The 25,987-nt window shown below is 42.2% G+C and overlaps 1 protein-coding gene across 2 annotated transcripts in view; it reads right to left on the bottom strand.

The window, feature by feature from the left end:
* The window catches only part of Ube2e2 (ubiquitin conjugating enzyme E2 E2), a 275,412-nt gene that overhangs the window by 242,146 nt on the left and 7,279 nt on the right, over positions 1-25,987 (bottom strand). Inside the window, exon 3 of one of the 2 annotated variants that reach the window (XM_085687893.2) lies at positions 18,339-18,389. The exons of the other annotated variant lie outside the window; for it this stretch is intronic. Coding sequence (XP_085544019.1) covers positions 18,339-18,389 — 51 coding nt within the window. The remainder of the gene's footprint in view (positions 1-18,338; positions 18,390-25,987) is intronic. 2 annotated transcript variants of the gene reach the window in all.

Raw genomic sequence — 25,987 nt, 5'->3', positions numbered from 1 at the left:
AAGATGAGGAAAAAGTCATCGAGGGAAGGCAGAGGACATGGAGACCTGCCCCGAGGAGGCTGTACAGGAGGCTGTACAGAAGGACGGACAGACATGGAGACCTGCCCCGAGGAGGCTGCACAGAAGGCTGCACAGAAGGAAGGACTGACAGTGAGACCTGCCAGGAGGAGGCTATACAGGAGGCTGCACAGAAGGAAGGACAGACACAGAAACCTGCCAGGAGGCTGTGGCAACAACCAAATCAGGGACTGAAGGTGCCCTGGGCCAGAACAGTAACCACAAAGCAAGGGAACTAAGTAGACTCCGGATGTATTCTGAAGACAGGGCCACAAAGATTGGGTGACAGCTTAGAGTAAAAAGGGAAGCAATCATGGATGAGCCCCAGGATCATTAGTGACCCTACAGTGACCCCGAAGTCTTTGGCCTAACTGGGAAGACAGATTTGCTATTAACTAATTACACAAAGGGATTCTGGTCACAGAAATGGGATGTGCAAAGGATCTCACTCTGTGTTTGTTGCTTCTGAGGCTTTACTACACAGGCAAATGAAGTACTGAGTGGGCAGCTGCACTTAGGATTAAATTTTAGATGACCGTTTATTTTACAGACAGCTACATACAAATAAAATCTAATCAATAAAATGAAACCTTAACTTCTAACATCTATTTGACTAGTCAATATAATACATTTTCTTCATTATTAACTTTCACTTAGTACATCAATGTACTGCTCCATCATAAAACTCCCAGAACACTATTAAAAATCCTCACTGAACTCTTAAGATATCCTAGAAGAATAATTTCACTCAGAGTATAATTAAAAATGAATATTGGCAAACAGAGAAAATAGGCTAAATCATTATTCCACAATATAAAAGATTCAAGTCACCCTAAGGTAAATTATAATGGTTAGAAATAAAATGTCAATAGATCCTGTCAGATTTCAATGTGGTTTTCCCTGCACACTTAGCAAGCTCATGCAGACTCAACAAGACAGGAATGGAGCCCTCCACAGACATGCCATTCAACATCCATAGGTTTTCACCTTTAACAAAATAATGTGATCCTTTTTCAGGATACTATGGTTTTCTAAAAAAAAAAAAAAAAAAAAAAAAAAAAAAAAAAAAAAAAAAAAAACAAAAACAAAAAAAAAACAAAAACAAAAACAAAAACAAAAAAAAAAACAAAAACAAAAAAAAAACCCTCAGCATATTGATAGTTAATACAATCACACTATGAGGTATCTGAATGATAATGGGTCTCATAGGCTCATATATTTAAATGCTTGGCCTTGAGTTGGTGGAACTCTTTGGGAAGGATTAGGAGGTGTGGCCTTGATGGAGGAGGTGTGCCACTGGAGGTAGATTTTGAGGTTTCAAACTGCCATGACATTCTTGGTTAGCTCTCTGCCTTGTCTGTGGATGAGGTGTAAACGCTCAGCTAATGTTTCCCCATCATCCCTGACTGCCTGCTACCACGCCTCCCAACATGACCACCATGGACTCCAACCCTCTGGAACTATAAGCCTCCAAACTCTTCAATAAGTTGCCTGGTTACACTGTCTCTTCACAGCAACAGAAAAGAGACTGATAAGCTGCCTGGCAGCTGCACGAAGCCATGTATCAAACATAACCTAAGTTAGGGGTTGACCAAGTAAATAGCCCCCTCTATTTCCAACTATACCAAGGATCAGATGTTTCATCAGTTTAGGACCTCATCATTTTTTGATTGTTTTGATTCTGTAATACAGTTCAAATACAGAACTGGGTATCACTGACATATACAGGGTCATTTAACAAACAGGGAAGAGAGATGCTTTCAAATAGCGTTTAAATACTGTAAGCCCTGTAAGAACTGCTACCCAAGAATGAAAATTTACAAACAAGTCAAACGGGCTGATGGAGGTTTGCCCACATAGCACATGAAAGGGAACTGCCAGCCAATAATGTATCTTTTTAGCATATCATTGCAACCTTACACATGAAGTGATCAGCAAGCAGGACGGTACTGAGAGCCTTGTTTTCCCAGTCTCAGAATTTCCCAAATTAACTATGCTGCTCTCTAACACAAAAAGTTATAACCCAAGAGCACTGACAAGTGTCCTATATCCCTCAGCATATGAAAACTGGACAGTTGCTGTGGAATAATCCTTCTGTACACAATGAATATATATTACTCTCATTGGTTAAGAAAGAACTGACTGGCTAGTAGTCAGGGAGGAAGTATAGGCAGAACAGCCAAACTGAGACTTCTGGGAACAATGGCAGAGCCAGGGGAGCCACCAGGAAATGCACAGGGAGCAAGACATGCTGGATGACAGGTAAAGCCGTGAGCCACGTGGCAATGCATAGATTAATAGAAATAGGTTAAATTAAGTTATAAGAGCTAGTTAGTAACAAGCCTGAGCTATTGGCCAAGCAGTTACAATTATTATTAAGTCTCCGTGTTGGTTATTTCAGAGCAGCTTTTGGGACAGAAACTTCTCTGTACAACACGTACTTTAAAAGATACAGAAACTCAGACCTGGTGGCACAGAACTGTAATCTCAGCTGGTTGGCTCACTCAGGAGGATTGTTGTGGAATGTTATTTTAACTGAGCAAAGATTTATTATATTTATTTATGCTGTATTTGTTTAATTACATACAGATGTGTTGCTGTTTCACCTTGCCTACCTAAGGCACCTGATTGGTCTAATAAAGAGCTGAATGGCCAGTAGCTAGGCAGGAGACGAATAGGCCAGGCTGGTGGACAGAGAGACTAGGAGGAAAAATCTAGGCTCAAGAAAAATGAGAAAAAGAGAGGAGAGAATGAGGGAGAAAGAAATGGAGATGCCTGAGGCCAGCCAGCCAGCTTCTAGCCAGCAGACAGAGTAGGACATACAGAATGAAAGGTAAAAAGCCCCAAGACAAAATGTTGATGAGGAGAAACAGGTTAATTTAAGTTAAAGAAAAAAAAAAAGGCTACCCAAGCATAAGCCAAGGCAGAACTTTCAAAACTTGTAAGTCTCCATGTCATGATTTGGGGACTGGTTAATGGTCCCCCCAAAATAAAGTTTGATACAGAGAATCACAAGTTCAAGGCCCGCCTAACACATGAACTGTGTTCAAGGCCAGCTTGAGTAATTCAGTGAGACCCTATCTCAAAATGAAAAGTCAAAGACGGCTAGGAAGGCCGCTGGGGGAAGGTGGGGGTATGCAGCATGAGGGCCCTGGCAGGCTGAGACAGACAACTGTAAAACCCAGGCCAGCCTATACCCTCTGAGCTCCCACTTCAAAACAGACAAGGTTAACTGCTCTAACAAAAGCTGATTTTCTGTTTCCTAGATCCCCTTCAAAGTTCATTTTATAGCTCTCAACATAAAGACAAACGACCTCTTCTACTCAAAATCTAAATCACCAACCAAAGAAAAAGTCAGCTGGCCTTTACTATACTATTATTATTTAATGTGTCAATTATCTCTTCATTCATTCATTCATTTACAGTGGTAGGGATCAATCCCAAGCTCTTGATATCCTGGGCAGTTCTGAACTACTCCATGCCCCAGCATGCCCTTTAGACTTCTCTGCTTATCACCTGGTAAACTTGGCACAGCGCTTGGCACACTTGGTACAGTGCCACCCTTCGTATTTGCTGATTATAACTTAATCTTACCTTGTCTCTCTCTACCTTCTCTCATTTAAGCCTTTCTTCCTGCGCTGGCTAGTTTTGTGTCAGTGTGATACAAGCTAGACTCATTTGGGCTGAGAGGACCTCAGCTGATAAAATGCCCCCATCAGATGGGCCCTGTGGAACATTTTCTTAACAACTGATGTGAGTAGCCCCAGCTCACTAGGGGTGCTGCCACACCTGGGCAGGTGGTCCTGGACATTATAAGAAAGCAGACCAAGCAAGCCATGGGAGCCAAATCATAGAAGCAGCACCCTTCCACGTGGTCTCTGCTTCAGCTCCTGCCCCCAGGTTCCTACCCTGCTTGAGTTCCTGTCCTTCCATAGTGGCTGGTGATGTAGAACTGTAGGCTGAAATAAACCCTTTCCTCACCAAAAGATCATGACGCTTTATCATAACAGAAACTCCTGAGACATCACCCTCACCTAAGTATTTAGCATTCATTACAAAATTGAATGCTTACATGATACTAAGTTAAAGAAGGCAAACACAAAAGGTTGGATGCATGATTCCATGACTGCTGGGGCGGGGCTGGGGTAACAGCTTCTTTCTGTGATGAGGAAAATGTTTTGGAAGCAACAGTAATGACAGCTATACATCTTGTTAGCAATGAAACACTAAATTGGACACTTTAAAAGGTGGATTATATGAGTTTGAATCCTTTCGTTTCCAAATTACAGCTGAGTGAGATCCCTTTTTAGGGCTTAGGGCAAAGCCACATGACCTTCAATAACTAAGTAGCTTCAAGATCGATCAATAGAAGACAGATCATTACTGAAGTTCACAACACAGTCCTAAACAAGCAAGAAAGATGCTATACACATGAGACCGCTAAAGGAAGAAAATGTAACTCATTTTAAAAACACATCTTAAATAAAAAAATATAAAAGTTGAGAACTTGTTATATTTTTGTTGTTTAAGAAATGTACCCACAGAGAACACTTTATCTTCCAAAAAGGCACTGGATCTGCTGTCCAACTTACTAAAAGAAATCCCTTCCCCAACGGTTTTATTAATCCTACATAGTAACTTAAAGGAACGTTCTTTTCCCAAGAGGAGAAAGTATCACCTCCCCTTCACAGCTCAAGCTGGGGTCCCCAGTTATTCCAGCTTTTGCTGTTCTGTCCCTTTTCACTGTTACCACGCATGTTCCACCCAAAAATATGAAGACGTATTTCTATTTAACTGTGCTTTCATGGCTACCCGTTATCCTAGTTCACCTCTGACACAAGCAGGGCACAAGGACTTGCTGAACCTTGCAGTGACAGATCTTGAACTGAAGTCCAAAGGTTTTGACATCAATGAAAAGAAAATGCCCACTAGGTTTTCAGTAAATAAATAAAATTATTTTACTACCATAACACACATCTGTATGCTTTCCAATATGTTTTTCTAATTGTTTCAAATATGGTCCTCCAAGTATAACAATTAAGTCTACAGGTTACCTCCTACACTCCCTCCCCATCTCCACAGCCATGAAAATGTCAGGTCACCCAGGAACGCGGAATATTGTGATGCTCACTGAGCTGTGTCATCAAAAAGTAACTGGAAGAGTTTTAAAAAATTGTATCTTTTTCCCCTTAGGAAGTTAAATGCAAGCTTAAAAATTAACTTAAACTCACCTTCTCAAGAAATACCAACAAATAAACCAAGGATCTGCTTTATAAATATAGTGTGTATGTGTGTGTGTGTGTGTTTACTTAAATAGGAGCTTATACTTTTAAAATTCCCTAACCTTCTGATTCTGCTAAGAGATATTAGACCCAAACAACTCACAAACTTTTAAGAATAAGGCAAAGCACCTCACAGGGAGCATAATTAATATAAAATTTACATTTCCAGGAAAGAATTCAGCTGACAATAAGCATAACCTCAATTAATGAGTTTTCTAAACATGAAGAAAGTCCACTGAGTTAATAGTAAATTATATAACAAAATAGTGAATTCTGCCTAATGAATTTTCTAGTCATCTTCCTTTTATTATTATCAGGGCACCTGATAAGATGTCCACATACAGATGACAAACACAAAACCTTTATGGTATGATAGTGACAACTGAGGGTCACGGTCAAGGAACAAGATGGTGACTTTTATGCTTACCTTCTTAGAGCAAAGCATGCCGGCCTTCTCAACCCTGGCAATGTGGGAATAGGAGCATGAATACGTGCATATGCCTTCATCAGAGTCCATGCATTCACACGTTATAAACAATACCCCAATTAACAAGTTTGTGCACTAACTCACGTGATCCTCAAGACACCCAATGGGGCTTGACAAAGAAACTGAGTTCAGAGAAGTTGGATCTCTAGACCAGGAGGTTACAGACAGAAACAGCCTATCCAGTCTCTGGAGAAGCCACCACTGTGTAATAGTGCGTCTACCTCATAACAGCAAGTGCCACGGTACCCTGAGTTTTCACTATAAAAGCATGTGCTGCCTGAGGCAGGTCTCGACGTCTGAGTGGAGCAAAGGCCACAGTTGAGCACCAGTGTAAAGAGACCTCCAGACTCTGCTCAGTCTTTGCAGCAAGCAGGACTGAGACTAGAGAGACCCACAGCCCACAGCCCACAGGCCGTGTCTGAGAGCAGGCTTAAGCCAGCCTAGCTTTAAGGGGGACTCTACTATTCTGTGGTTAGAATGTTCCCAGTAGCTCCTTCTTGGAGTGATGAGGCCTCACTTAACTTTGTGTTCAAGAGATGAGAGTCAGCCATGTACAAACTGACAGGTCACTAGCAATGATTTCTGTGGAGGGGAAAACACTTCATTAGAGAAAGACTATAATAATGATATATACCCAACTGGTTCTGTTCCGTTCACAGCACGGAATGATCTGTGAGTTCTTAAAAGCATTCCTAGGCCTGTGAGCCTGATTGGTCAGCATTCAGATGGACAGTTCTGTTCCCCACTATAAAAGCTTCCCCTCCCGAATCCATTTATAGAATCTGCCTGAATAAGACAACATGAAAGCAGCTATTCCTGAAATGTCAATGCAAGCAGACAGCTGAGGACAGCGAGCACCTGTGGTGGCATTCTGCTTTACTAGCTACTTAAACATTTAATTCGTCGTGAACTTTAAGGGTCTTCACTAAGACCTATATACTCGGTCTCAAGCTCACAGAGCCTGCCCTGGTCTTCCTTCTGTCCCATGGTTGTTGTGCTGGCTAGCTTTGTCGTTTGTTTGTGTGGTTTGGTGGGGGTTTTTTGTTTTGTTTTGTTTTCTTTCTTTTTCTTTTTCGTCAGTTTGACACAGCTAGAGTTATCTGAAAGGAGGGAAATTCAATTGAGAAAATGCTTCCATAAGATCTGGCTGTATGACATATTCTTAATTAGTGATGGATGGGGGAGGGCCCAGTCCATTGTGGGTGGTACTGCCCAGGGTGCACCCTGACACTCCCCGCACCCCTCTGGTGCACCCTGACACTCCCCGCACCCCTCTGGTGCACCCTGACACTCCCCGCACCCCTCTGGTGCACCCTGACACTCCCCACACCCCTCTGGAGCACCCTGACACTCCCCGCACCCCTCTGGTGCACCCTGACACTCCCCGCACCCCTCTGGTGCACCCTGACACTCCCCTCTGACCCAGCCATACCAGACTTCTTCCCACATCCTGAACACTATGGCATGGCAAGTTGGTCCTCTCCAGGCATCTGAGCATTCAATCACCTAAGAAAATAAGCAGGGGGTGGAGGATATACCTGCTCTGAAAGGAGAGGCTCTTCTGCTGGTCATCATCCCCTAAACAGGACAGGACAGCCACCACAGAGAGCACTGACACCATGCTGGACATTGTAAGTGACACAAAGATGGGCACACAAGTCGACGGGCCATACAGCATTCACAGGTGAGACTTGAGCAGTCTGGACCCTGGTATCTGCCTTGCAGATCCTGTGTATGTGTCTGTGTTGCTGTGTCTGTGTTGCTGTGTCTGTGCTGTGTCCGTGCTGTGTCCGTGCTGTGTCTGTGCTGTGTCTGTGCTGTGTCTGTGCTGTATCTATGTCTGTGTCTGTGTGTGTGCTTTGTCTGTATCTGTGTCTGTCTGTGCTGTGTCTGTGTCTGCGTCTGCGCTATTATCTATGTCTGTGTCTGTGTCGTGGCTGTGGTTGTACCATGGCTATGGCTGTGGCTGTACCGTGGTTGTGTCTGTGTTTGCATTAGGACTTTGGCACACAAACGTTATCATTTATAGTCCTCTATACCTTCTTTTTTGAATTCTTGCTTTAAGAACAATCTCTGATAAGTACCTCTCCAATCCAACAAGAAACAGAATCCTACTCTGAAACCCATTGCTTGTTCTTCACAACAACCATGGGATCTGTTTACTCCTCCCCTTCCCTTATAAAAGCAGCTTTTCATTTTTGTCTTGTTCTGAAACAATTCCTGGTCAGTCTTCATGGCTGAAACATAAGCTCCATAGAGGCTGTGGGTCCCTGTGTCTCCTTTATAACTGAATACCAGCACCTAGCACTGTACTTAATGTTAAATGGCTACTGATCTTGTCCTGCTCACTACTGGCAGTATAGGTGGTTTTCTGAACATGTCACCACCTTACACATTCCTGCACAGATAGAATTTTACTTTGCCACTCCTGGTCCCGAATACCACCTTGAACTGACTCAGACTTTCCTATGTGACAAGCCACCCACTGAAAGCACAGCACTGCTTACGACAATGGTAAACTGAAAAACAATAGAATACTGTGAGCCGGAGAACAAGCTTTCTCTATTCAGACATTCTCTCAGTTAACCACCCACTAACCCACATCCCAGCGAGCTCAAACATCTGGCAACCGTCCACTGGCTTTTCTCTTAAAAGGTAGATGCGTCTGGCCACGCATGACTTGAAGATGGCAAAGCATTAATTTTAGATAACTACTTCTTTAGTTAGGTTTCCACTGTTAGGACACACACCATGACCAGAAGCAGCTGTGGAGGAAACAGTTCATTTCACCTCACAGGTGTCAGGTCACACTCCATCTCTGAAGGACATCATGACAGAAACCTGGAGGCAAGAACCGCTGCATGGGCCATGGAGGGATGTTTCTTACTGGCTTGCTCAATTTGCTTTCTTACAGCACCCAGGACCACCAGCCCACAGTGGCACCACTCACAGTAAGCTGGGCCCTCCCACATCAATCATTAATTAAGAAAGTATACCACAGCCTTGCCCACAGGCCAATCTGGTGGGGCATTTTCTCAACTGAGGTTCCCTCTTCCCAAATGGCTCTGCCTTGTGTGGAGTTAACATAAAACTAGCAAGCACAGCTACCAAATGATCATTTTGAGATGTATTAAATCGTTTTTAACACACTTATACTTATATATTTCACAAATAAACTCTAAATTTTATATTTAAAAGACTGTCCATTAAAATATTATTGAAAGTCTATTTGGGACTCACAGTTGATGAAAACACAGTGCTTTTTAAATGTTCCCTCTTTTCACCATATCTCCACAGTGAGTTATTAAGTTCCCACTGATGTAGGAGATCAGGAACAGAATGAATCTGCTAACTGTAGTGTGGACCTCAGGATCCATCTGCCTTCAGGAAGAAGTGTGAAGTTGGGTGTGGTGGTACACACCTTTAATCCCAATGCCTGGGAGGCAGAGACAGACAGATCTCTGTGATTTCAAGGTGTTGTAACACATACCTTTAATCCTAACACTGGGAAGGCAGAAACAGGCAGATCTCTGTGAGTTCAAGGATAGCCTGGTCTACTGAGTTATTCCAAAACAAAGATATACAGAGAATCTGTCTCAAAAAGTAAAAGTAAAAATAAAAAAATAGAGGTTAAAGGAAAGCCACATAAAGATAGAAAATACATAGAAAATCTTGATACTGTACGTTATTGTGCTCTCTTTGAATTGTTTGAATGCTAAGGAAGGAGCAACAGCTACTAAAAGATATTTGCTTATAAATGCTGCTGAATTAATCCAAGATAGGTATTTTGAAAATACCTTGACTTCAAAATTGAAGTCAAAGGTATGTTACTTTGGAGAAGAGATTTTGCTTTTGTTTCCACAGGAAAAGTGAGGCTGTGGATTCATTCTGAGTTAAGGAAAATCAGGTTTGATCAAAGAAGATCACCTGAGAAATCTCTGGCAGAAACAGATGACCAAGGTGTCAGAGTTTTACATCCAGAACGATTCAAGATGCTGCCTGAGATGATCAAGACTCACAGGATACTCCAGTCAGGACTTGATCATAACTCTAAATTTTCTTTAAGTCCCCATAAGATTATCAGCGCTCCCCAACCAGCTGGAAGTAGTCTGGATAACTATGCCCACATTCCCAACAAATGGACTATGGATGTTCTCCTTTGTTTAAAAAAAAGGGGGGGGGAAATGGTGGGGGACAATCATCTATATTCTGTCAATAATGTTTTAAATAAACACTGATTGGCCAGGCAGGAAGTATAGGCAGGTCAACCAGACAGGAAGTAGAGGCAGGTCGATGAGAACAGGAGAATTCTGGGAAAAATAAAGCTCCTTTGCCATTCCTGCCCAGACCACAGAAGAAGCAAGATGTGACCTGCCCCACTGAGAAAGGTACCAAGCCATGTGGTTAACATAGATAAGAATAATGGGTTAATATAAGCTACAAGAGCTAATAAGTAGCCTGAGCTAATGGGCCAATCAGTTTTATAACTTATGGAGACCTCTGTGTAATTTTCTTTGGAGTTTGCTGGCTGTGGGGTATTGGGCGGGACAGAAACCTCAACAAGCTGGCCCTCATGTTACAGAAATTCTTGAGCAACATAATATAAAACTAAAGTTACCCAAGGATAGTGGAGGCTATTGTAACAGTCCCAAATTTACAATTTTACAGTAAAACACACAAGTTTTAGTTCACTGTATTAAGACATCCTTGAAAAGCAAAACAACCTATTACATCAACACTAGAAACGTCTAAGGGATTTGACAACAATTCAATATAGTAGTTAATTTAATGTCTTTGTTTTCACTCTCTTAAAATACAAGTTTATCCTTTTTCTCTCCTGGTTACTTGTCCAGTCTGAACCTAAGACTTCTCAGCTTTATCTATGAGTCAGGCTGTACAAGAACTTGGTAAAGAGGTGAGTCTTTCACTTTCAGCTGGAGAGCACCATGCTAACTCAAAAGAAGCACCGTTCTATCCCACTCAGCTGGGCCTTATTCCAGGGGACCTGGCCCTCAAGCCCTTACAGATCTACTTTTCACTCATTCCATCTTGCCCTGCTTCTGCAGGCTCAGGCTATGGAGTGCCCTTCTGCAGACCTCCAAAGCCTGTCCATGCTGGGTTCCATGTGCTGGCAAACTTCAGCCTCATACCAGAATGCCCACTGCTGAAGCCATGAACAGTCCTGCTGCTTCCCAGAAACCTAGGTCAGCTCTGGACCAACACATCCCTTCAATGCTGTCAGCTTCAACTGTCACCATCTAGATCACCGCTTACAGTTCCCAGGTCATTCCACTCTGTACCAGGATGCAAATCACGCAGTTCTTCAGTGGATGAGAGCGCATCGTAACGTGGTATTCTATGGAAACAGCCAAGCGAGCCCTCACAGCAAGTCCAGATGTCAGAAACACCAAGGACGAAATCCTAGGTCTGTCACTTGGTAGGTGTCGTTAGGGACTGTCTCCCCATCTGTAAAACTGTGTCTAAAACTAACATCACCATCAGCTGACCCTCATAAAGATTAGATGGGAAACCGCCGACAAAGCACGCCCATTGCCGCCAAGGCTGGAAGCATCCCACGCCTGCCAGCTCCTCACGATAAGGAATCACACTTCCCTGTTTCCCATTCATCCTGAAAATCATCTGCACACGAAGATCTGAAATAGCAGATGAGTAAATTAGAAGCTCTTGCCCAAGTGGGCAGCACATGTAAAATAGCTGAACCCCAAACATCAGGACACAGGCAGCAAAGGGGCTCTGGGAAAGGGGTGTAGGTCGAGGAGAAGGCCCTTGCATGAGGATTAGTCCTTTTCTTTGGGTCATTTCAAATTATGACCAAATTCTTCTCTCACAGAGTTAAAAGCATACAGAATCCTCCTGTGGGTACAACAATAGAAGATGGAGTCTAGCTTATGGATTTGCCTGGCTCAATGAGACTGTTCTAGTAATATTTCTGTTGCTGACATGAAACCATGAACAAACCCAACTTGGGAGAGGAAAGGGTTTATGTGGCTTACAAGTCCATACGCCAGAAAGGGAGCTCAAGGTAGGAACCTGGAGGCAGAAACTGAAGCAGGGACCACAGAGGCACTCTGCTTACTGGCCAGCTCAGTTTGCTTTCTTAGGCAGCCCAGGCCCACTGCCAGAGTGGCGCTGTGAGCAGCTGGGCCCTCTCAGATCAGAAACTGCCTGTGGCCAGTCTGATGGAAGCAATTCCACCTGCCACTCAAGTCCTCTCTTCCCAGGTGACTCCAGCTTCTGTCAAGTTCACAGAAACTAATCAGCACAGAGACGTTTTAGAATAACTTACTGACTGTCCACAAATAAAGCCCTGGATACACCTGTAAAGATACCACATTATTCAATTTTACAATTTAAGTAAATTTGGATTTTAAAAAAAAGTCCAAAAGAAAAGTTTTAATAACATAAATGCAAAAATCAAAATTTGTATGGCTCTTAAAATGTGCCAACAAGAAGCTTTGTCTTTGAGTTGATTAATGATCAGTTGATTTTAAAAAATTAAAATTGGTGAACTAATAATAATCACTGTAAGGAAATAATTTAGAGACACAAACATAGTTTTCAGGATAGTTAAAACACAAAGCACTCTGGAAATTAAAACACTGTATATTACAAAGTAATATGACACTTTATATCTGAAGTACTTAGGCAATAAACCTGAAATAATACCCAGTTATATGTGTGAGCACACTAAATAATAAAATGTTCTACAGCCATTATAAAATGCAATCCCAGCATGATTACTTAATACATGTTTTTCACGCACATTCTGATATGTTCTTAAAGCAACAAAAATCAAAACAAAGAAACTACAATGGTAATGGTCTCTGAACCCCTTTTACCATGCAGCATTTCTATCAGAAGATAAATACTGTCTAAAGAACGACTTGAAAAATAACACTTTTAAATAAAACAGCAAGACATTTTTTTGGTGACTTTATAGAAACAATAGTGCTTCCTGGATTTGCCCGGTTCATTGAAGTTTCTGCTGCTGGGAAGAAACCATGAGCAAACACAACTTGGAGAGGCAAGGGTTTCTGAGTTCACCAGTTGTCAGGCTGTGGTAAGGGGCAGCACATGTACCCACAACCGCCCTGCAAGACAGTGTGCTGACTGTGTCTTGGCTGAGAAGTCACCTGGAGGCAAAGGTAAAAGAGAAGAGGACATGCATTTCTGCCAGCAATGAAAGGGGTTACCTTTAAAACCAAAAGGAAGGTAAAGAACAAGAGTATAAATCTAAATGCTTACAGCAGTGGCTCTCAATAAATACAGTTCCTCATGTTATAGTGGCCCCAACCATAAAATTAATAATGGCTACTTCATAACTTTAATTTTGCTACTGTTATAAATTGTAGTGTAAATATCTAATATGCTTCCTTCCCAAGGGGTCCCTCCCATAGGTTGAGGACCACTGTCCTAAAGGAACATAATGCCCTTGACTGAGGTGGTCATGGGTCTGGGGTTGGGGAGAGAAGGGAAAACACACTTGTTTTGCTAAGTGATCATGTGGTCAAACACTATGCTAGATAGTCAGAGCCACAGAGCCCCGCTACTTTAAACCTTGATTAAAGGATTTTCTTCTTGAAGGATTAATGCTGTTTTCTAACTGGTCACAATGCTGAGGATGACAACTCGGAGTGCAGCACTGTAGATGGGTCCTCTCCATCAACCCCCCAAGGTTCAGGGAACTCCAGAAAGCAACAACCAGCGGCTGGGGAGGAGAACTGTGGGATGCGGGCTTCTGGACACGGGGTAGCTGCAGGATGCATCAAATCACAGGAGCTATGGTGTCTGCACTGCGCACACCAGGGAAGGGGAAGGGCCCCACTCCTATCAGAGGGGCTGCCTGCAGTTGGTGACTGCTGAGGGAGTCACTCTCCTTTGGGATGTGGTCGCTGGGATGCTGGATGGGCACACACCCATGCGCTTGTGTGCAGGATTAACAGGACTCACACAGCTGGGAAGGAGGTGGGGCAGGGGACCGGGAAGAGTTGCGGGGGTGAGAGTCGATGGATGTGGTCAATATACATCATAGAAACATATGAAATGTTCAAAGAATAAAAAAAACACTTGAATTTATTAAATTCAAATCATCAGCTTTTGCCTATGTAACCCTGAGCAAGGTGCTTAAGTTCCAAGCAATAAAAAAACTAAATATCTTGCACAGCCATTCTTCCATTTCCACAGACTGTTACTCTGCTCTTACAGCAACCAACCAGAAGGGAAAAGAAGCTGTGAGGCCAACAAGACTTCTCAACTGGGTGTTCTCCCTACAGACACCACCACACAGGCACAGAATCCTACTTACTGCTATAATACAGTTTCAAGAAACATACATACCCACTCATGCATACACCTAAACACATACATACACACATACATACATGCAAACACACACACACGAATACCTTCCCTTCATACTGTTTCAATAACAATGATCTAGAACATCCCTTTTCCTCTACTAACTTACTCTCTTCATCATTACAGTGGGTCAGTGTCACAGAAGAGGTGGCAGCTAAGAAAACCTGAGTAATGGGGAGAGATGAGGAGAACCATGCCAGCCGGAGGATGGACACAGCCCGGCTCACGCTCACAAAAGACACACTAACCAGAATATGTGGTACTGGCATAAGGAAACCACACACACACACACACACACACACACACACACACACACACACACACACACACACGCAGAAAGAACAGAGAGTTCAGCAATAAATCTTCATATTTACAACCCAGTGACTCCCAACAGGGGTATCAAGATAATTCATCAGAAGCACAGGAAATAATCCCAAGGATTGGCAAGTGGAATTACTAAGGAAAGATCTTCAGAGTAAAGAGATGGCCTATAGAATGAGAAAAAAAATTCTGCCAAATACACATCAGACAGAGAATTAATATTTAGAATATATAAAGAACTGTAAAAATTAGAACAAATCATCCAATTAATAAACAGGCTAGTATGCTGAAAATATATTTCTCAAAAGAAGAAATACAATGGCAAATAAACACTTGAAAAAATGTATTGAATACACAATTAGTCAGGGGGGGAAAGCAAATTAAAACTGCTCTGAGATCCCAGTCACTCTAGGTAGAATGACCATTACTTTGAAAACAAATGCCAGAGAGTCCTGGGGGAGGAAACCCTGTTCACTACAGGTGGGAGGGTAAACTGGTGTAGTCAGTATGGAAAATTAGTATGGAGGTTCCTTGAAAAACACAGCTAGAACTGCCATACAAGCCGTCTGAGCCACTGGAGTGTCACCAAAGAACTTCAAAGTGACACACCAGAGGGACGCTCGTTTACTGAGGTTTAATCCTGATGTCCATCACCAGATGAGTGGATAACGAAAATGTGGCACGGACACACAATGGAATGTTACTCAGCTATAAAGAGAAACGAAATCATAACATCGGCAGGGAAATAGATGAAACTGGGAATTATTATGTCAAGCAATATATGCAGACTCAAAGGCCACGTATTCTCACATGTAGAACCTAGATTTAAACTGTGTGTGTGTGTGTGTGTGTGTGTGTGTGTGTGTGTGTGTGTATCCATGCACATGCATGCATGCAGGCCATCAAAAAAAGAAAAGGAGGGAATCCTGAAGACAGTGGGGAAATATTTTGGTGAGAGAACATAAAAGGATCTATGTGGCAGAGAGCAGGAGGGAGGACTCAAGAGAGAAAAGGAACCACTGGGAGGGGCAAGGGTCACAGGAGGGGCAAGCAGGAGAGAGGGACAAGTCAGAACAAAGTACAACAGCATGTAGGCATGAAAAATCCATAATGGAATCCATCCATTAGTTTGTCCAGAACTTAGAAAACGGCGAGAGAAAGGCAGAGAAAGAGACAACTCAGCAGCCAGGTCTCGTCTTTAACAAATGGTGTGGGCAACCCAGAACAGCTGCAGTTCAACTCTGATCTCACACCTCATACACATTTTCACTCAAAAGAGACGGATAATTTCCTCTAGCTATGACCCCACAGGCAGACTCTATGGGCAGAAACCTTTTCTTGGACATATAATGAAGTTAACTGTTTTGAAACATTTACACTCTAAACATTTATACTCTAATGTACATAAAAGAAAACTGATAAAGGAAAAATTAACCCACCTTAAAAAACAAGCACAGACACCCCCCCAAAAAAAACCATGTATTTTATTTTTACCTTTCTCAAGAGAAAAAAATGCAAAGAAAATTTAACACGTGCAAACGTGTTCTTCCTACATAAAATAATTTAGCCTGTTAAATCACTTGTGGGCGCTCTATTGAAGAACTACTGGAGAGGTAACAGGGAGATCACATATTTAGCACCATATTTCATGCTTAATACCAAAAAGATAAAAGAAGATTTAGGTTCCTTCAACACCTATAGGGTGGGGTGGAGTGAGCCAATTCTCTACTACAAGACAATTCCCTCTGGAAATGGCTCACACAACTATGGCTGTCCCCACTGAATATGAAATTGGAGTGGGGGAATAGTTATTTCACTCAAGGCCTATATGATAGCTAAAACTTTGTTTGTTCCTTCAATCTGTTCCTCGTGTTTCTTTACTAGACATCACATTAAAATAGGGATCAAAACCCAGAGTCTCCGTATCTAGCCTAACAGACTGAGTCGTGTACTGTGTGCAAAGTGACACCTCCACAGACACAGCCAGATGACCCAGAGATCCAATCCTCCTCTCCCCTCCCTGTCTGATTGAACAAGTAGAGCCCCAAACATGCCCCCGCAGCGTCGTCTGGGAGAGCTGACTACAAACTGTCCATGGACCAAAGGACAGACTTTGTAGCCTTTTTCTAAAAATGAGAGTAGCACACAGACTCAGGGAGGGATTCCCCCGTTACATGGGAGACATTCACTTGCTATATTATCGTCAGCTAGGTCCTTAGTCGGCACACCAGATCCTTTAAACATCAACCACAAAAGTCAGCTCTGAACAAAAGCAAACCGGAGTTCATCATCCTTCTTTTTCTGCAGACACTAACCACATTCCCAGTGAACTATGCTGGGGGTAAGCTGAGCACAGGGGTACATGCATGCAATCCCAGTGCTCAGGAGGCTGAGGAAGAAAGAGGAAGGGTTCAAAGCCAGTGTGTGATACATAATGAGATCCTGTCTCAAAGTAACAGTGGCTGGAGATGCAATTCAGTGGTAGGAAACTTGTCTGTCATATCCAAGGCTCCAAGTTCCACCCTCAATACCACAAAAAGAAATACAGGTGGACAGATTTACTATGAATCAATCAAATATATAATAATTCAAGCAAAAAAAATGAAGTTTATATACTTACCCACTAGTTTTTCAAAGGTTACAAATATATGTTGCTGAAATAGTTTCATTTTTTCTTTTAAAAAGGAGTAACATTATTAAAAAAATAATATCCCAGGAAAGAATGGATTTTTTAAAAAATCTAATTCCATCTGGAATTTCTCCCCACATCAGTCTCCATCACCTGAGACAACTGTACTCTCGGTCTCAAGCATGTCAGAGTCGGACAGTAAATGGTCTTACCCCCCACAAAGAAAGACTCAATTAAGTGCACAGCATTATCCCTGCAACTCTGTGCACTGTGCGTGATGCTTAAATAAAGAACCAAACAGAGTCACCGCAAACATAAGCCTCATCAGAACGCTTCCCAGATGAAACTAAGCCACCAAGGACCCAAACATCCATGTGACCATCGGCAAGAGGTTCATTTTCATATGAAAATGAGAAAAACAAGATCGGAACTGTACTGAATCAGCATGGGAAACACTGTCCTTTTTTAATCTGCCCTCTCACTGTCAATGTTTGAGACATTCAATTTAAGGCAGGGAAACTCCATGTTGGCCTAGTTCCAATACTGACCTCATGAGCCAAAGCAAAAATAAAGGGCTTAAAATAGCCAACAGCCACCATCCAATTATCACGCTGGCCTGAGACCAGCACAGGCAGGAAGTTATTTTTCTCTTCTTCCTCCAGGTACCTGTGTATCAATCACTTCTGGGCAAATACTTTTATTTCCTCCAAATAAACACTGACCAGAAAAATACGGGAAATGTAGTCACTAAAAGAAAATTTCACTCCGACTGCCTCAAACCACTCATTACTATTCAGCTCCATCAACAACCAAAGACACGACAGAAAGCACAGAAAAGCCCCGCGAGAGCTTTGGTGCTTTTTCCAACAAGTTAAATTGAATTAACTATCAAACACAAGTATTTTAGCCATACTTTCATTCTACGACATTACAGACATCATTTAAGGCCGAGATATCTCTTCCAACGGGAGATAATTGTATGCATTGCCCTGTAACCCCAACACCTCACGAGGGCACAGCCCCACTGTGGACAACGCCGGTCCAGCTCAGTCACGCTCGCGAGAGTTTCTGCACACAGCCGATCACTACCCCGTTCTTAAGTCCAAGCCACCGTGCTGTCTTCACTCCTTATTCAAATGCACCTTCTACAAAACAGACACGAAAATGAAACCAGAGTCCTTACCTACAGTTGGGAGGGGGGTCCAGCGTGATCTCTGCAAGCTCCTTCTGAATTCTTTAAAAGAAGACAAGGAAAATCATGTTGAAATGTCTTCACGCTCAACCTGTTTCAGTAGGCTGTACTTGCACAGCCGTACCTCCCATTCACACGCACTTATGAGAAACACTAACCTGCAGGAAGTCCATCTACTGCAACAAAATCGCCCTTTCTCCCCATGTTGAAAATGGACATACTCAGGGTGGCAGGAGGCCATCCACTGATGGCATGCTAGCCATTATTCCATAACGGAAGCAACACTATGGCTTCATCAACCCTCAGAATGAGGATTTTTATTTCCCAAAACAGAAAATTGTCCTTCTCAGCTCTAGCTCCTCCCAGGGAACAGAGCTCTGGTACAAAGACAGCAAACGCCACCACCCCTCTCCCACTCCACTCCAAAGCTCTAGCATTGCCTGAGCTCAGTGGTCCACGCTGAGAGCTTAAACCTCATGTGTATACTTTCTGGCTTTTATTCTGTCTACTCTTGGTGGCCATGAGATGGAAGATAAAGGCAGACTGAGAAAGATTCCCTCCTCAGTTTGGGTCAAAATCAATTTTTCCATTTTACATATTTTATGTAGTGTCTCTTTCTAGATAGGCAAGCGGCTGGATCCACTGCAGGACTTCATAACTGGGGGTCCAGATAAGAAAAAAATTAACAGCATTCACCAAAATGTTGAGTTTAATTTCAAACAGCTGCCATGTGATTTAGAAGTCGTAAGAATTCTAACACAAATTCTCACTTCTGGTTTGTCTAGAACACCCCATTTAGAATAACAAGCTGAAGACATCTGATAAAGAAAGGTAAGTATCTGATTCCAACCTGAGACCCAGACGTTGGTAATAATCACAGCAGGCTGCAGCTTTCAAGCCTGACACCACCCGTTCCTTCTGCTGTACATACCTGAATACTGTGCACATCATATCTGAATAGTGTGTGCAGTATACCTGAATACTGTATACATTATACCTGAATGATGTGGGATTCTCCTCTGTATGCTGTGAATACCATTGGTTAATAAAGGAGCTATCTTAGGACCCTATAGCAGGGCAGAACAGAGGTAGGCGGGGAAAACTAAACTAAATGCTGGGAGAAAGAAGGCGGACTGAGGAGAAGCCATGGAGCCCTGCTAGAGACAGAAGCAGGATGGAACTTTACCGGGTAAACAACAGCCACGTGGTAATATGTAGATTGATGGAGATGGATTAGTTCAGGATATAAGAGTTAGCTAAAAATATGCTTAAGCTATTGGCCAAGCAATGGTTTAATTAATACAGTTTCTGTGTGGTTATTTCGGAATCTGGGTGTCCGGAAAATGAACAAGTGGCTCCTCCTCCTCCACCTGAATACTGTATGCAGTATTTTAAAGTCACTGAATGAGTCTGATGTGAAGAAGGAAACTATTCTGAAACTTGCCTTTACCCTCATGTTATGGGGTGGGAGGTCTGTTTCCAGGAATAAAACCCATGGACTCGCAGATGTTAAACACATCACTACCAATGAGCTACACCCCCAGTCCATTCATGCACAGCGTTCCACTTGGGTCTGTAGCCACACCTAACATCTTATGTGCATTCAGAGACACTAGCAGTGCCCCCACTGCTTTCTGAGTGCTGCTGGCACTCCTATCTATGGCTCACACCTTACTAAACGGAGGTTTCGTTACAACAAATACAGCACTCCCAAAAGCAGCTTCATTCATAAGTGAGGTTATTAGGAGAGCTGCATAATTAGGGTAGCGAATGCATGAGTGACAGCTAACTAAAGTACCTTAAAAAGGTTTAAATAACATGCATGCTTAAACTATTTCACTCTATATCTTTGTTTATATTTATTTATTTGTGATCCTTTATTATATTCTTACACACACACACACACACACACACACACACTCAGAGGACAACCCGGGAGATTACTTTTCTCCTTTCTTCCTGTGGGCTCCAGGGATCAAATTCAACTTGTCAGGCTTGGTGACAAATGTTTTATCTGCTGAGCCATCTTGCCAACCCTCTTCCTATATATCTTTTAAGCCAACAAATGAACTACTAACGTAAACATGATTCCTCCTACAGGACTACTACTAACTTCCTAAAGAAACAGCAACACAACCATAGTGTTCGTGTCTCTAATCCACACTCAGGGTTGAGGCATTTTGACAGAGATCAAGACTGATAAAGTCAAAAAAACTTTCATTTTAGTTTTCCTTTGGGCCATTAGCTGCAGACACCAGCAAAGACACAACTCTCACCTGTTCTGTGTGCCTCAGCTTCTGTTCTAGAAAGTGAGCAGGCTAGCAAACAGGAGCCTGATGAGCCCTTTATCCTTAACACTCTGTAATTACCATTTGCATATGAATAAGCTGACTCAAAAGTGAAAAAAATACAAGTACCAAAGGCCTGAAAAGAGGCATAAAACAGGCTTTCTGGGTGCGAGGGGTGAGTCCGGGCTAACTATGGTAAGCTGAGCACCGGCAGACTCACATCCCCTTTCAGGAAAAGGGAGTGCAAAATGCAAGAGAATAAACTACAAAGGAAAACAGTCTGAAAAGTGGAAAACACACAGGCTGCAATTGACGAAAGTAAGCTTTAGAATGTATCAAAACATAATAAAATTTCAAAACAAATGGAGGTGTAGTTTTGTGGAATCGCATTTGCCCAGAGTATCTAAGGTCTTGGATTTGAACCCCAGTACCACCAAAAAATAAAAATAAAACTTAAAATTAATGATTAAAGGATACAGGGATAGGAAAAAAATTAAAATCCCAAAAGGAAAAGAAACTCGTGTAAGAAAGCGTAAATCAAGTATGAAGGAAGCTCAGATGCAGTATATTTTTAATCAAATGACACGTTATGTGAAGGGGTTGATCTATTTGACTAAATGCTCTGACTTAATTTGCAGCTCAGGAGTCACAGGGAGTTTGCAGGAAATCTAACTCCCCATGCTGTTCCGCCTGGGTTGACCATCCACACCCAGACAACTGGGTGACCTTTCACTAGCTGACTGCACAGAAGACAGGGTGCAGCTGCTATTCCATGTAAACATCACAAATGCTGGCCCTTGACGGTGTAACATTAATGGTAGCTAATAACTCCCAGGGCAGAGGGCTGGGGAAGCAGCTCTGTGCCTAAGAGCACTCACTTGCCCTACAGAGAACCTCGGTTCTAAGCACCCAACATGGTGGCTCACAAATGTTTGTTGCTCCAGTTTCAGGGGATCTGATGCCCTATTATGGCCTCCTAGGGGAAAACAAATCTTAAACCTATGAAGTAAACATAAATAAATCTTAAAAACAAAACAAAAAAAATCTACAAGTCAATGAGGGGTAGCAGGGAAAAAATTATCACACAATTACAGTATTAGTATCCCCATTTGTTAAAGCCTGCACCAAAAAAATACTATGAGAATGTGAAGGAAATGAAAGTTTAAATATATTGTCTAGAATAGAAAGAGGGCTAGGAAAGCTAACTAAATACTTGTATTTCAGAGCAAGATGCCAAAAGGTAGTATTTGCTAATTTAAAAGCAGGGTTAAAACCAGAGATATCTACAAGGTTTCTTCAAAAATTGTCAAGACTAGGACTGGAGGGACAGCTCAGAGATTAAAAGTACCAGCTTTTCCAGAGGAGTCTGAGTTTGCTTCCCAGCACCCACACAAAGCTCACAACTGCCCACGACTCCATTGCAGGGATCCGACGGCCTCTTCGAGCCTCCTCTAGCACTAAGCAATGCATGTGGTACACTAACAAACACGCAGGCCAGTTACCTATACACATAAATAAAAATAAATTAAAAAAATCAAAACTGTGGGGGCTATCTGGAGGAAGGGGTGCAGAAACATTATTGCTTCCCATTAAGAAAAAAACTCCCTACCTTGGGCGATTTGCTTGAGAGATGTGTGACTTTTTCAAATGTGTCTTCTCTTTTGTTTTTAATTAGGTATAGCATGTGTATATATGTAAACCCACGCACATGAGTGCAGACACAGATTGGATGGTGGCATCCAACCCCTTGGAGCTGGAGTGACAGGCAGCTGTTAGCTGCTTCATGCGGGTGCTGGGAATGGAACGCCGATTCTCTCAGGAACACTTCATGCCCTTAACCTCTGAGCTATCTCTGCAGCCACAAGTGACTTCTATCAACTGTTTCTAAAATTAGAAAAAGGAAACAAGAAGCAAGCACTCAAAGAGCACCTTTAAACTACGAACGAATCCTGATTTTGAGACCGAGTACAGCTATGCAGCCTTGGGTGATTTGAGCTCGAACTCCGAAGTGCTAAGATTACAGATGTGTACCAGACACACCCAGCTGAAAACTATTTTAATCTAAAAGAACTTTATCGGGATTTTCAAAAAGTCAATTTAAAAAAAAAAAGAATTTGACAAAAATCCTAAATTCTTGTCAGAATTCCCCAAAAGAACCCAAATTTCTCTCCCAGCATCCATGGGTCCATATATTATTCCATACAAAAGTAATTTCCTGGTAAATTCACAACTCTAAGCAATAAGCCAATATATTACAATGTATTTTTGAGCTACCATTACCTAAGAATGGCTGTTTCCCCGGACAGAAAGGATTATACAAAGAACTGCTATTTAAGCAATTGCAAGGTGACCTTCTATATTAAGTGACAGCAATTCAATTCAATCTCCAAAAACTGTGATTGTGGAATCTACTAAGTTTCTCTATCTTAAATAAGGAGTAAGGGAGAGTTATTTCACGTCCTGACAATGAGAAAGTGTCAGTACTTCACCCTTAGAGGGTACCTTTCAGGTGATGATCTGAGGACACTAAGAATGAATTAAACAAATCACACAGAATTCTCTAATATTGCTCTATCCATCCTCATTTACAGGAAGGAAACTAAGGCCGGTGACTCCACATAAACAAGAAAGACTGAGACAATTAATTCTCTTCTAAGGCAAACTAAAGGATTACTTTTAACAACTGTCTTAGCCATAAGCCAACAAGATAACCGGCTGTGTTTCCAATTCCCATCATCCGATATGCTATAACCCAAGACTCTGATAGGCAAGCTAGCGAGTGCACACTCTTCCCTAGTCTTCCCTAGAGAGCCAAAGCCAAGTTCACCCGTTTGCAGTTACTTGACGTAACTAACACAATGCTGTGTCCAAGAGGGCATGAGCCAACCATGCTGTCAACCTGTGAGGCTATTGGCTGCTTTTTTTTTTTTAAAGAAGATACAGGAAGGGGGTGCTTAACAGTCATAATTCATTCAGACTCACCTGAGGAACCAAAGTTTTAATGACGAAACAGTCTCTAGAATAAAACAACTGCCATGGCACATAAGCCCAGAATTTAATTCTGAATGCTGAGAAGTACCAGGGACCTGTCATTTTAAGAGACCACTGACTTAGGACAAGTCATCAATTCACAGTGTGCATCAACTGTAAAATGCCTGCCGACTACAAAACACGGAAAAGCTTTAAAATGTGCACGTCAAGGATATACAGTCATTATAAGCAAACTTTGAAGAGTCCACCATAGAACAAAAGATCACACTGGAACATACTGAAATCCACCTTTCAGCCTAACAAAAGCATGAAGCTGAAAACCTAATATGCCTTCTAGAATGGCACTACACTCAAAGTCTAGTAACAATACAATGTCAACTCTGAGCAAACTAATCTGAAATAAATCTGATTTAAAAATTCATATTTATTGAAATACCAATGTGAAAGAGGCAGAGTCAATTCAATGAGGACTCAAAATAGATGTTTTATGGAACTGACTAGTAATTTAATCAAAATTTTATACATTTGTCATTTTGGACATCATATAACTGTCCAACTACATATTTGCAAATACCACAGAGGAGCACAGACACTTCAGGAAAAGCAACTGTGGTAGGAACACACAAAGATAAAACCGTTTTCAAAGAGTAATGTATCATAGATGTAACCTTCCCTCTGGATGCTAAAAAAGGCAGAACTTGAGGCTGCTGTTTCAACACTTAAATGTGTAGAACCCTATTTTGTGATACCTCAAGAATGAGATATTTTAAGGAAACATTTCTACAACACATTAATTCTACAATTATAGTAGATTTATTACAGTAATTATTAATCTTAAAACTCTAATATTACAATTCACTTAGTAACCGAGCCCCTAAGTGAAAAGCACTTTACCTGAGTTACTAGAAAATGGGTTAATTACAGCGTCGAGTAGCCCTAGAATACCAACACTAAGTCCTCGAGATGAACAGCAGTGTCACTGTGCCAACGCTTGCACCAAATGGAACTGAAAAATATCCTTGCAGACAGTAACTGGCACGCAGTTTCGCTGACAGGACCTATTTTCAAGAGCTTACTATAAGCAAAATACAAACTCATGGCAGCTCTCTGAGAAGGGCACCATTATCTTAATTTTCCAAAAGAGAAAAGCTGCGTGAGCTGGGCATGGTAGCGTACCTGTAACCACAGCCCTTGGGACACTGGGGCAAGAAGATCTCCGGTTCAAGACCAGTCTGGGCTATGCAGCCTGGGTCTATCTCAAGCACATCCCCATCCTGAAGTAAGGGAAAGTATAACTAGATAGAGACCCTAAGCTGCGTCCAAGGCAGAGAGCTACGAAGTACTGGAACCTGGGCTCCAAGCACATCATGTCTCCTGGGTACAAGCTTTGCTGCCGCCTCTTATCTCACAGAATTATTGCGCCCAGGAAGACTTTTCACATAAATAGTGACTCATTCTTTTTTAAATACAAATTAAAATTTTATTTTAGGTCCTCAGTGAAACCCCAGGACCAAAGGAAAGCCTCATTTCTGAAACAAGCTCAAAGCTTTAAAACAGCAAGAAGAGAGAGCGCTGACTAGCCGAGGCACAGGGTCAGTGGGTGTGAAGGAGGCCCCTTCCCTTCTGTGATTCTCCATTTTCCCACATTTTTAGAACCTTAAAAACAAACCTTAATTTTTTATATCAACAATTTAGCAACCAAGCAGCATTTTTACATGTAAACAGCTTCACACACTTTACCTTATACACATTTACTATACAGCAGCATGAATGCTATTTTCTATTGGATGTCAACCAGGATGAGGCACAGAGAACCATCTCTAAAGTTGGTTTTATCTCCTATTTAAAGAGGGTCTTTCGCACACGCCTTTAGTTCCATCACTTGGGAGGCAATGCAGTCAGATCCCTGAGTTTGAGGTCAGCGTGGTCTACAAAGCCTACAGCCAGGATAGTTTTTACACAGAGAAAACCTGACTCCAAAAACAAACAAACAAAAAAATCGGGGGGGGGGGGCCTTTCATCCATAATTGACTCATGAAACCATTAGGGTGTGCTTTCTAAAACATAGTGGTAAATGGTTCCACACTAAACAGCATACCTTCCTTCAAAGGCAGGCTTTGTCCTGAGGAAGAGAAACGAAAAATCTCTAGTGATCAACAGTCATAGGGGAGCAGAGAACAGGTCAGCAGGACCAGTCCCCACACATCTGTCTTGTTCTCTCTCTCCCCTGCCGGAAGCAGCTCTGAAAACCTTCAGTGTTGGCAGCTCGGGGCTGGCTTTGAGTTTCTAGATGGAACTGCATAAGACCTGGATTTGGATAGTCTTACCCAACCACCCCAACCCAGTTTTTACCAAATGTTA

The sequence above is a fragment of the Myodes glareolus genome, chromosome 5 (assembly GCF_982192425.1).
Source record: "Myodes glareolus chromosome 5, mMyoGla1.1, whole genome shotgun sequence".
In the NCBI taxonomy this organism is placed as follows: Eukaryota; Metazoa; Chordata; class Mammalia; order Rodentia; family Cricetidae; genus Myodes; species Myodes glareolus.
Note: the sequence above shows the minus strand (reverse complement) of the source record. Positions and strands in the feature narration are given on the sequence as shown.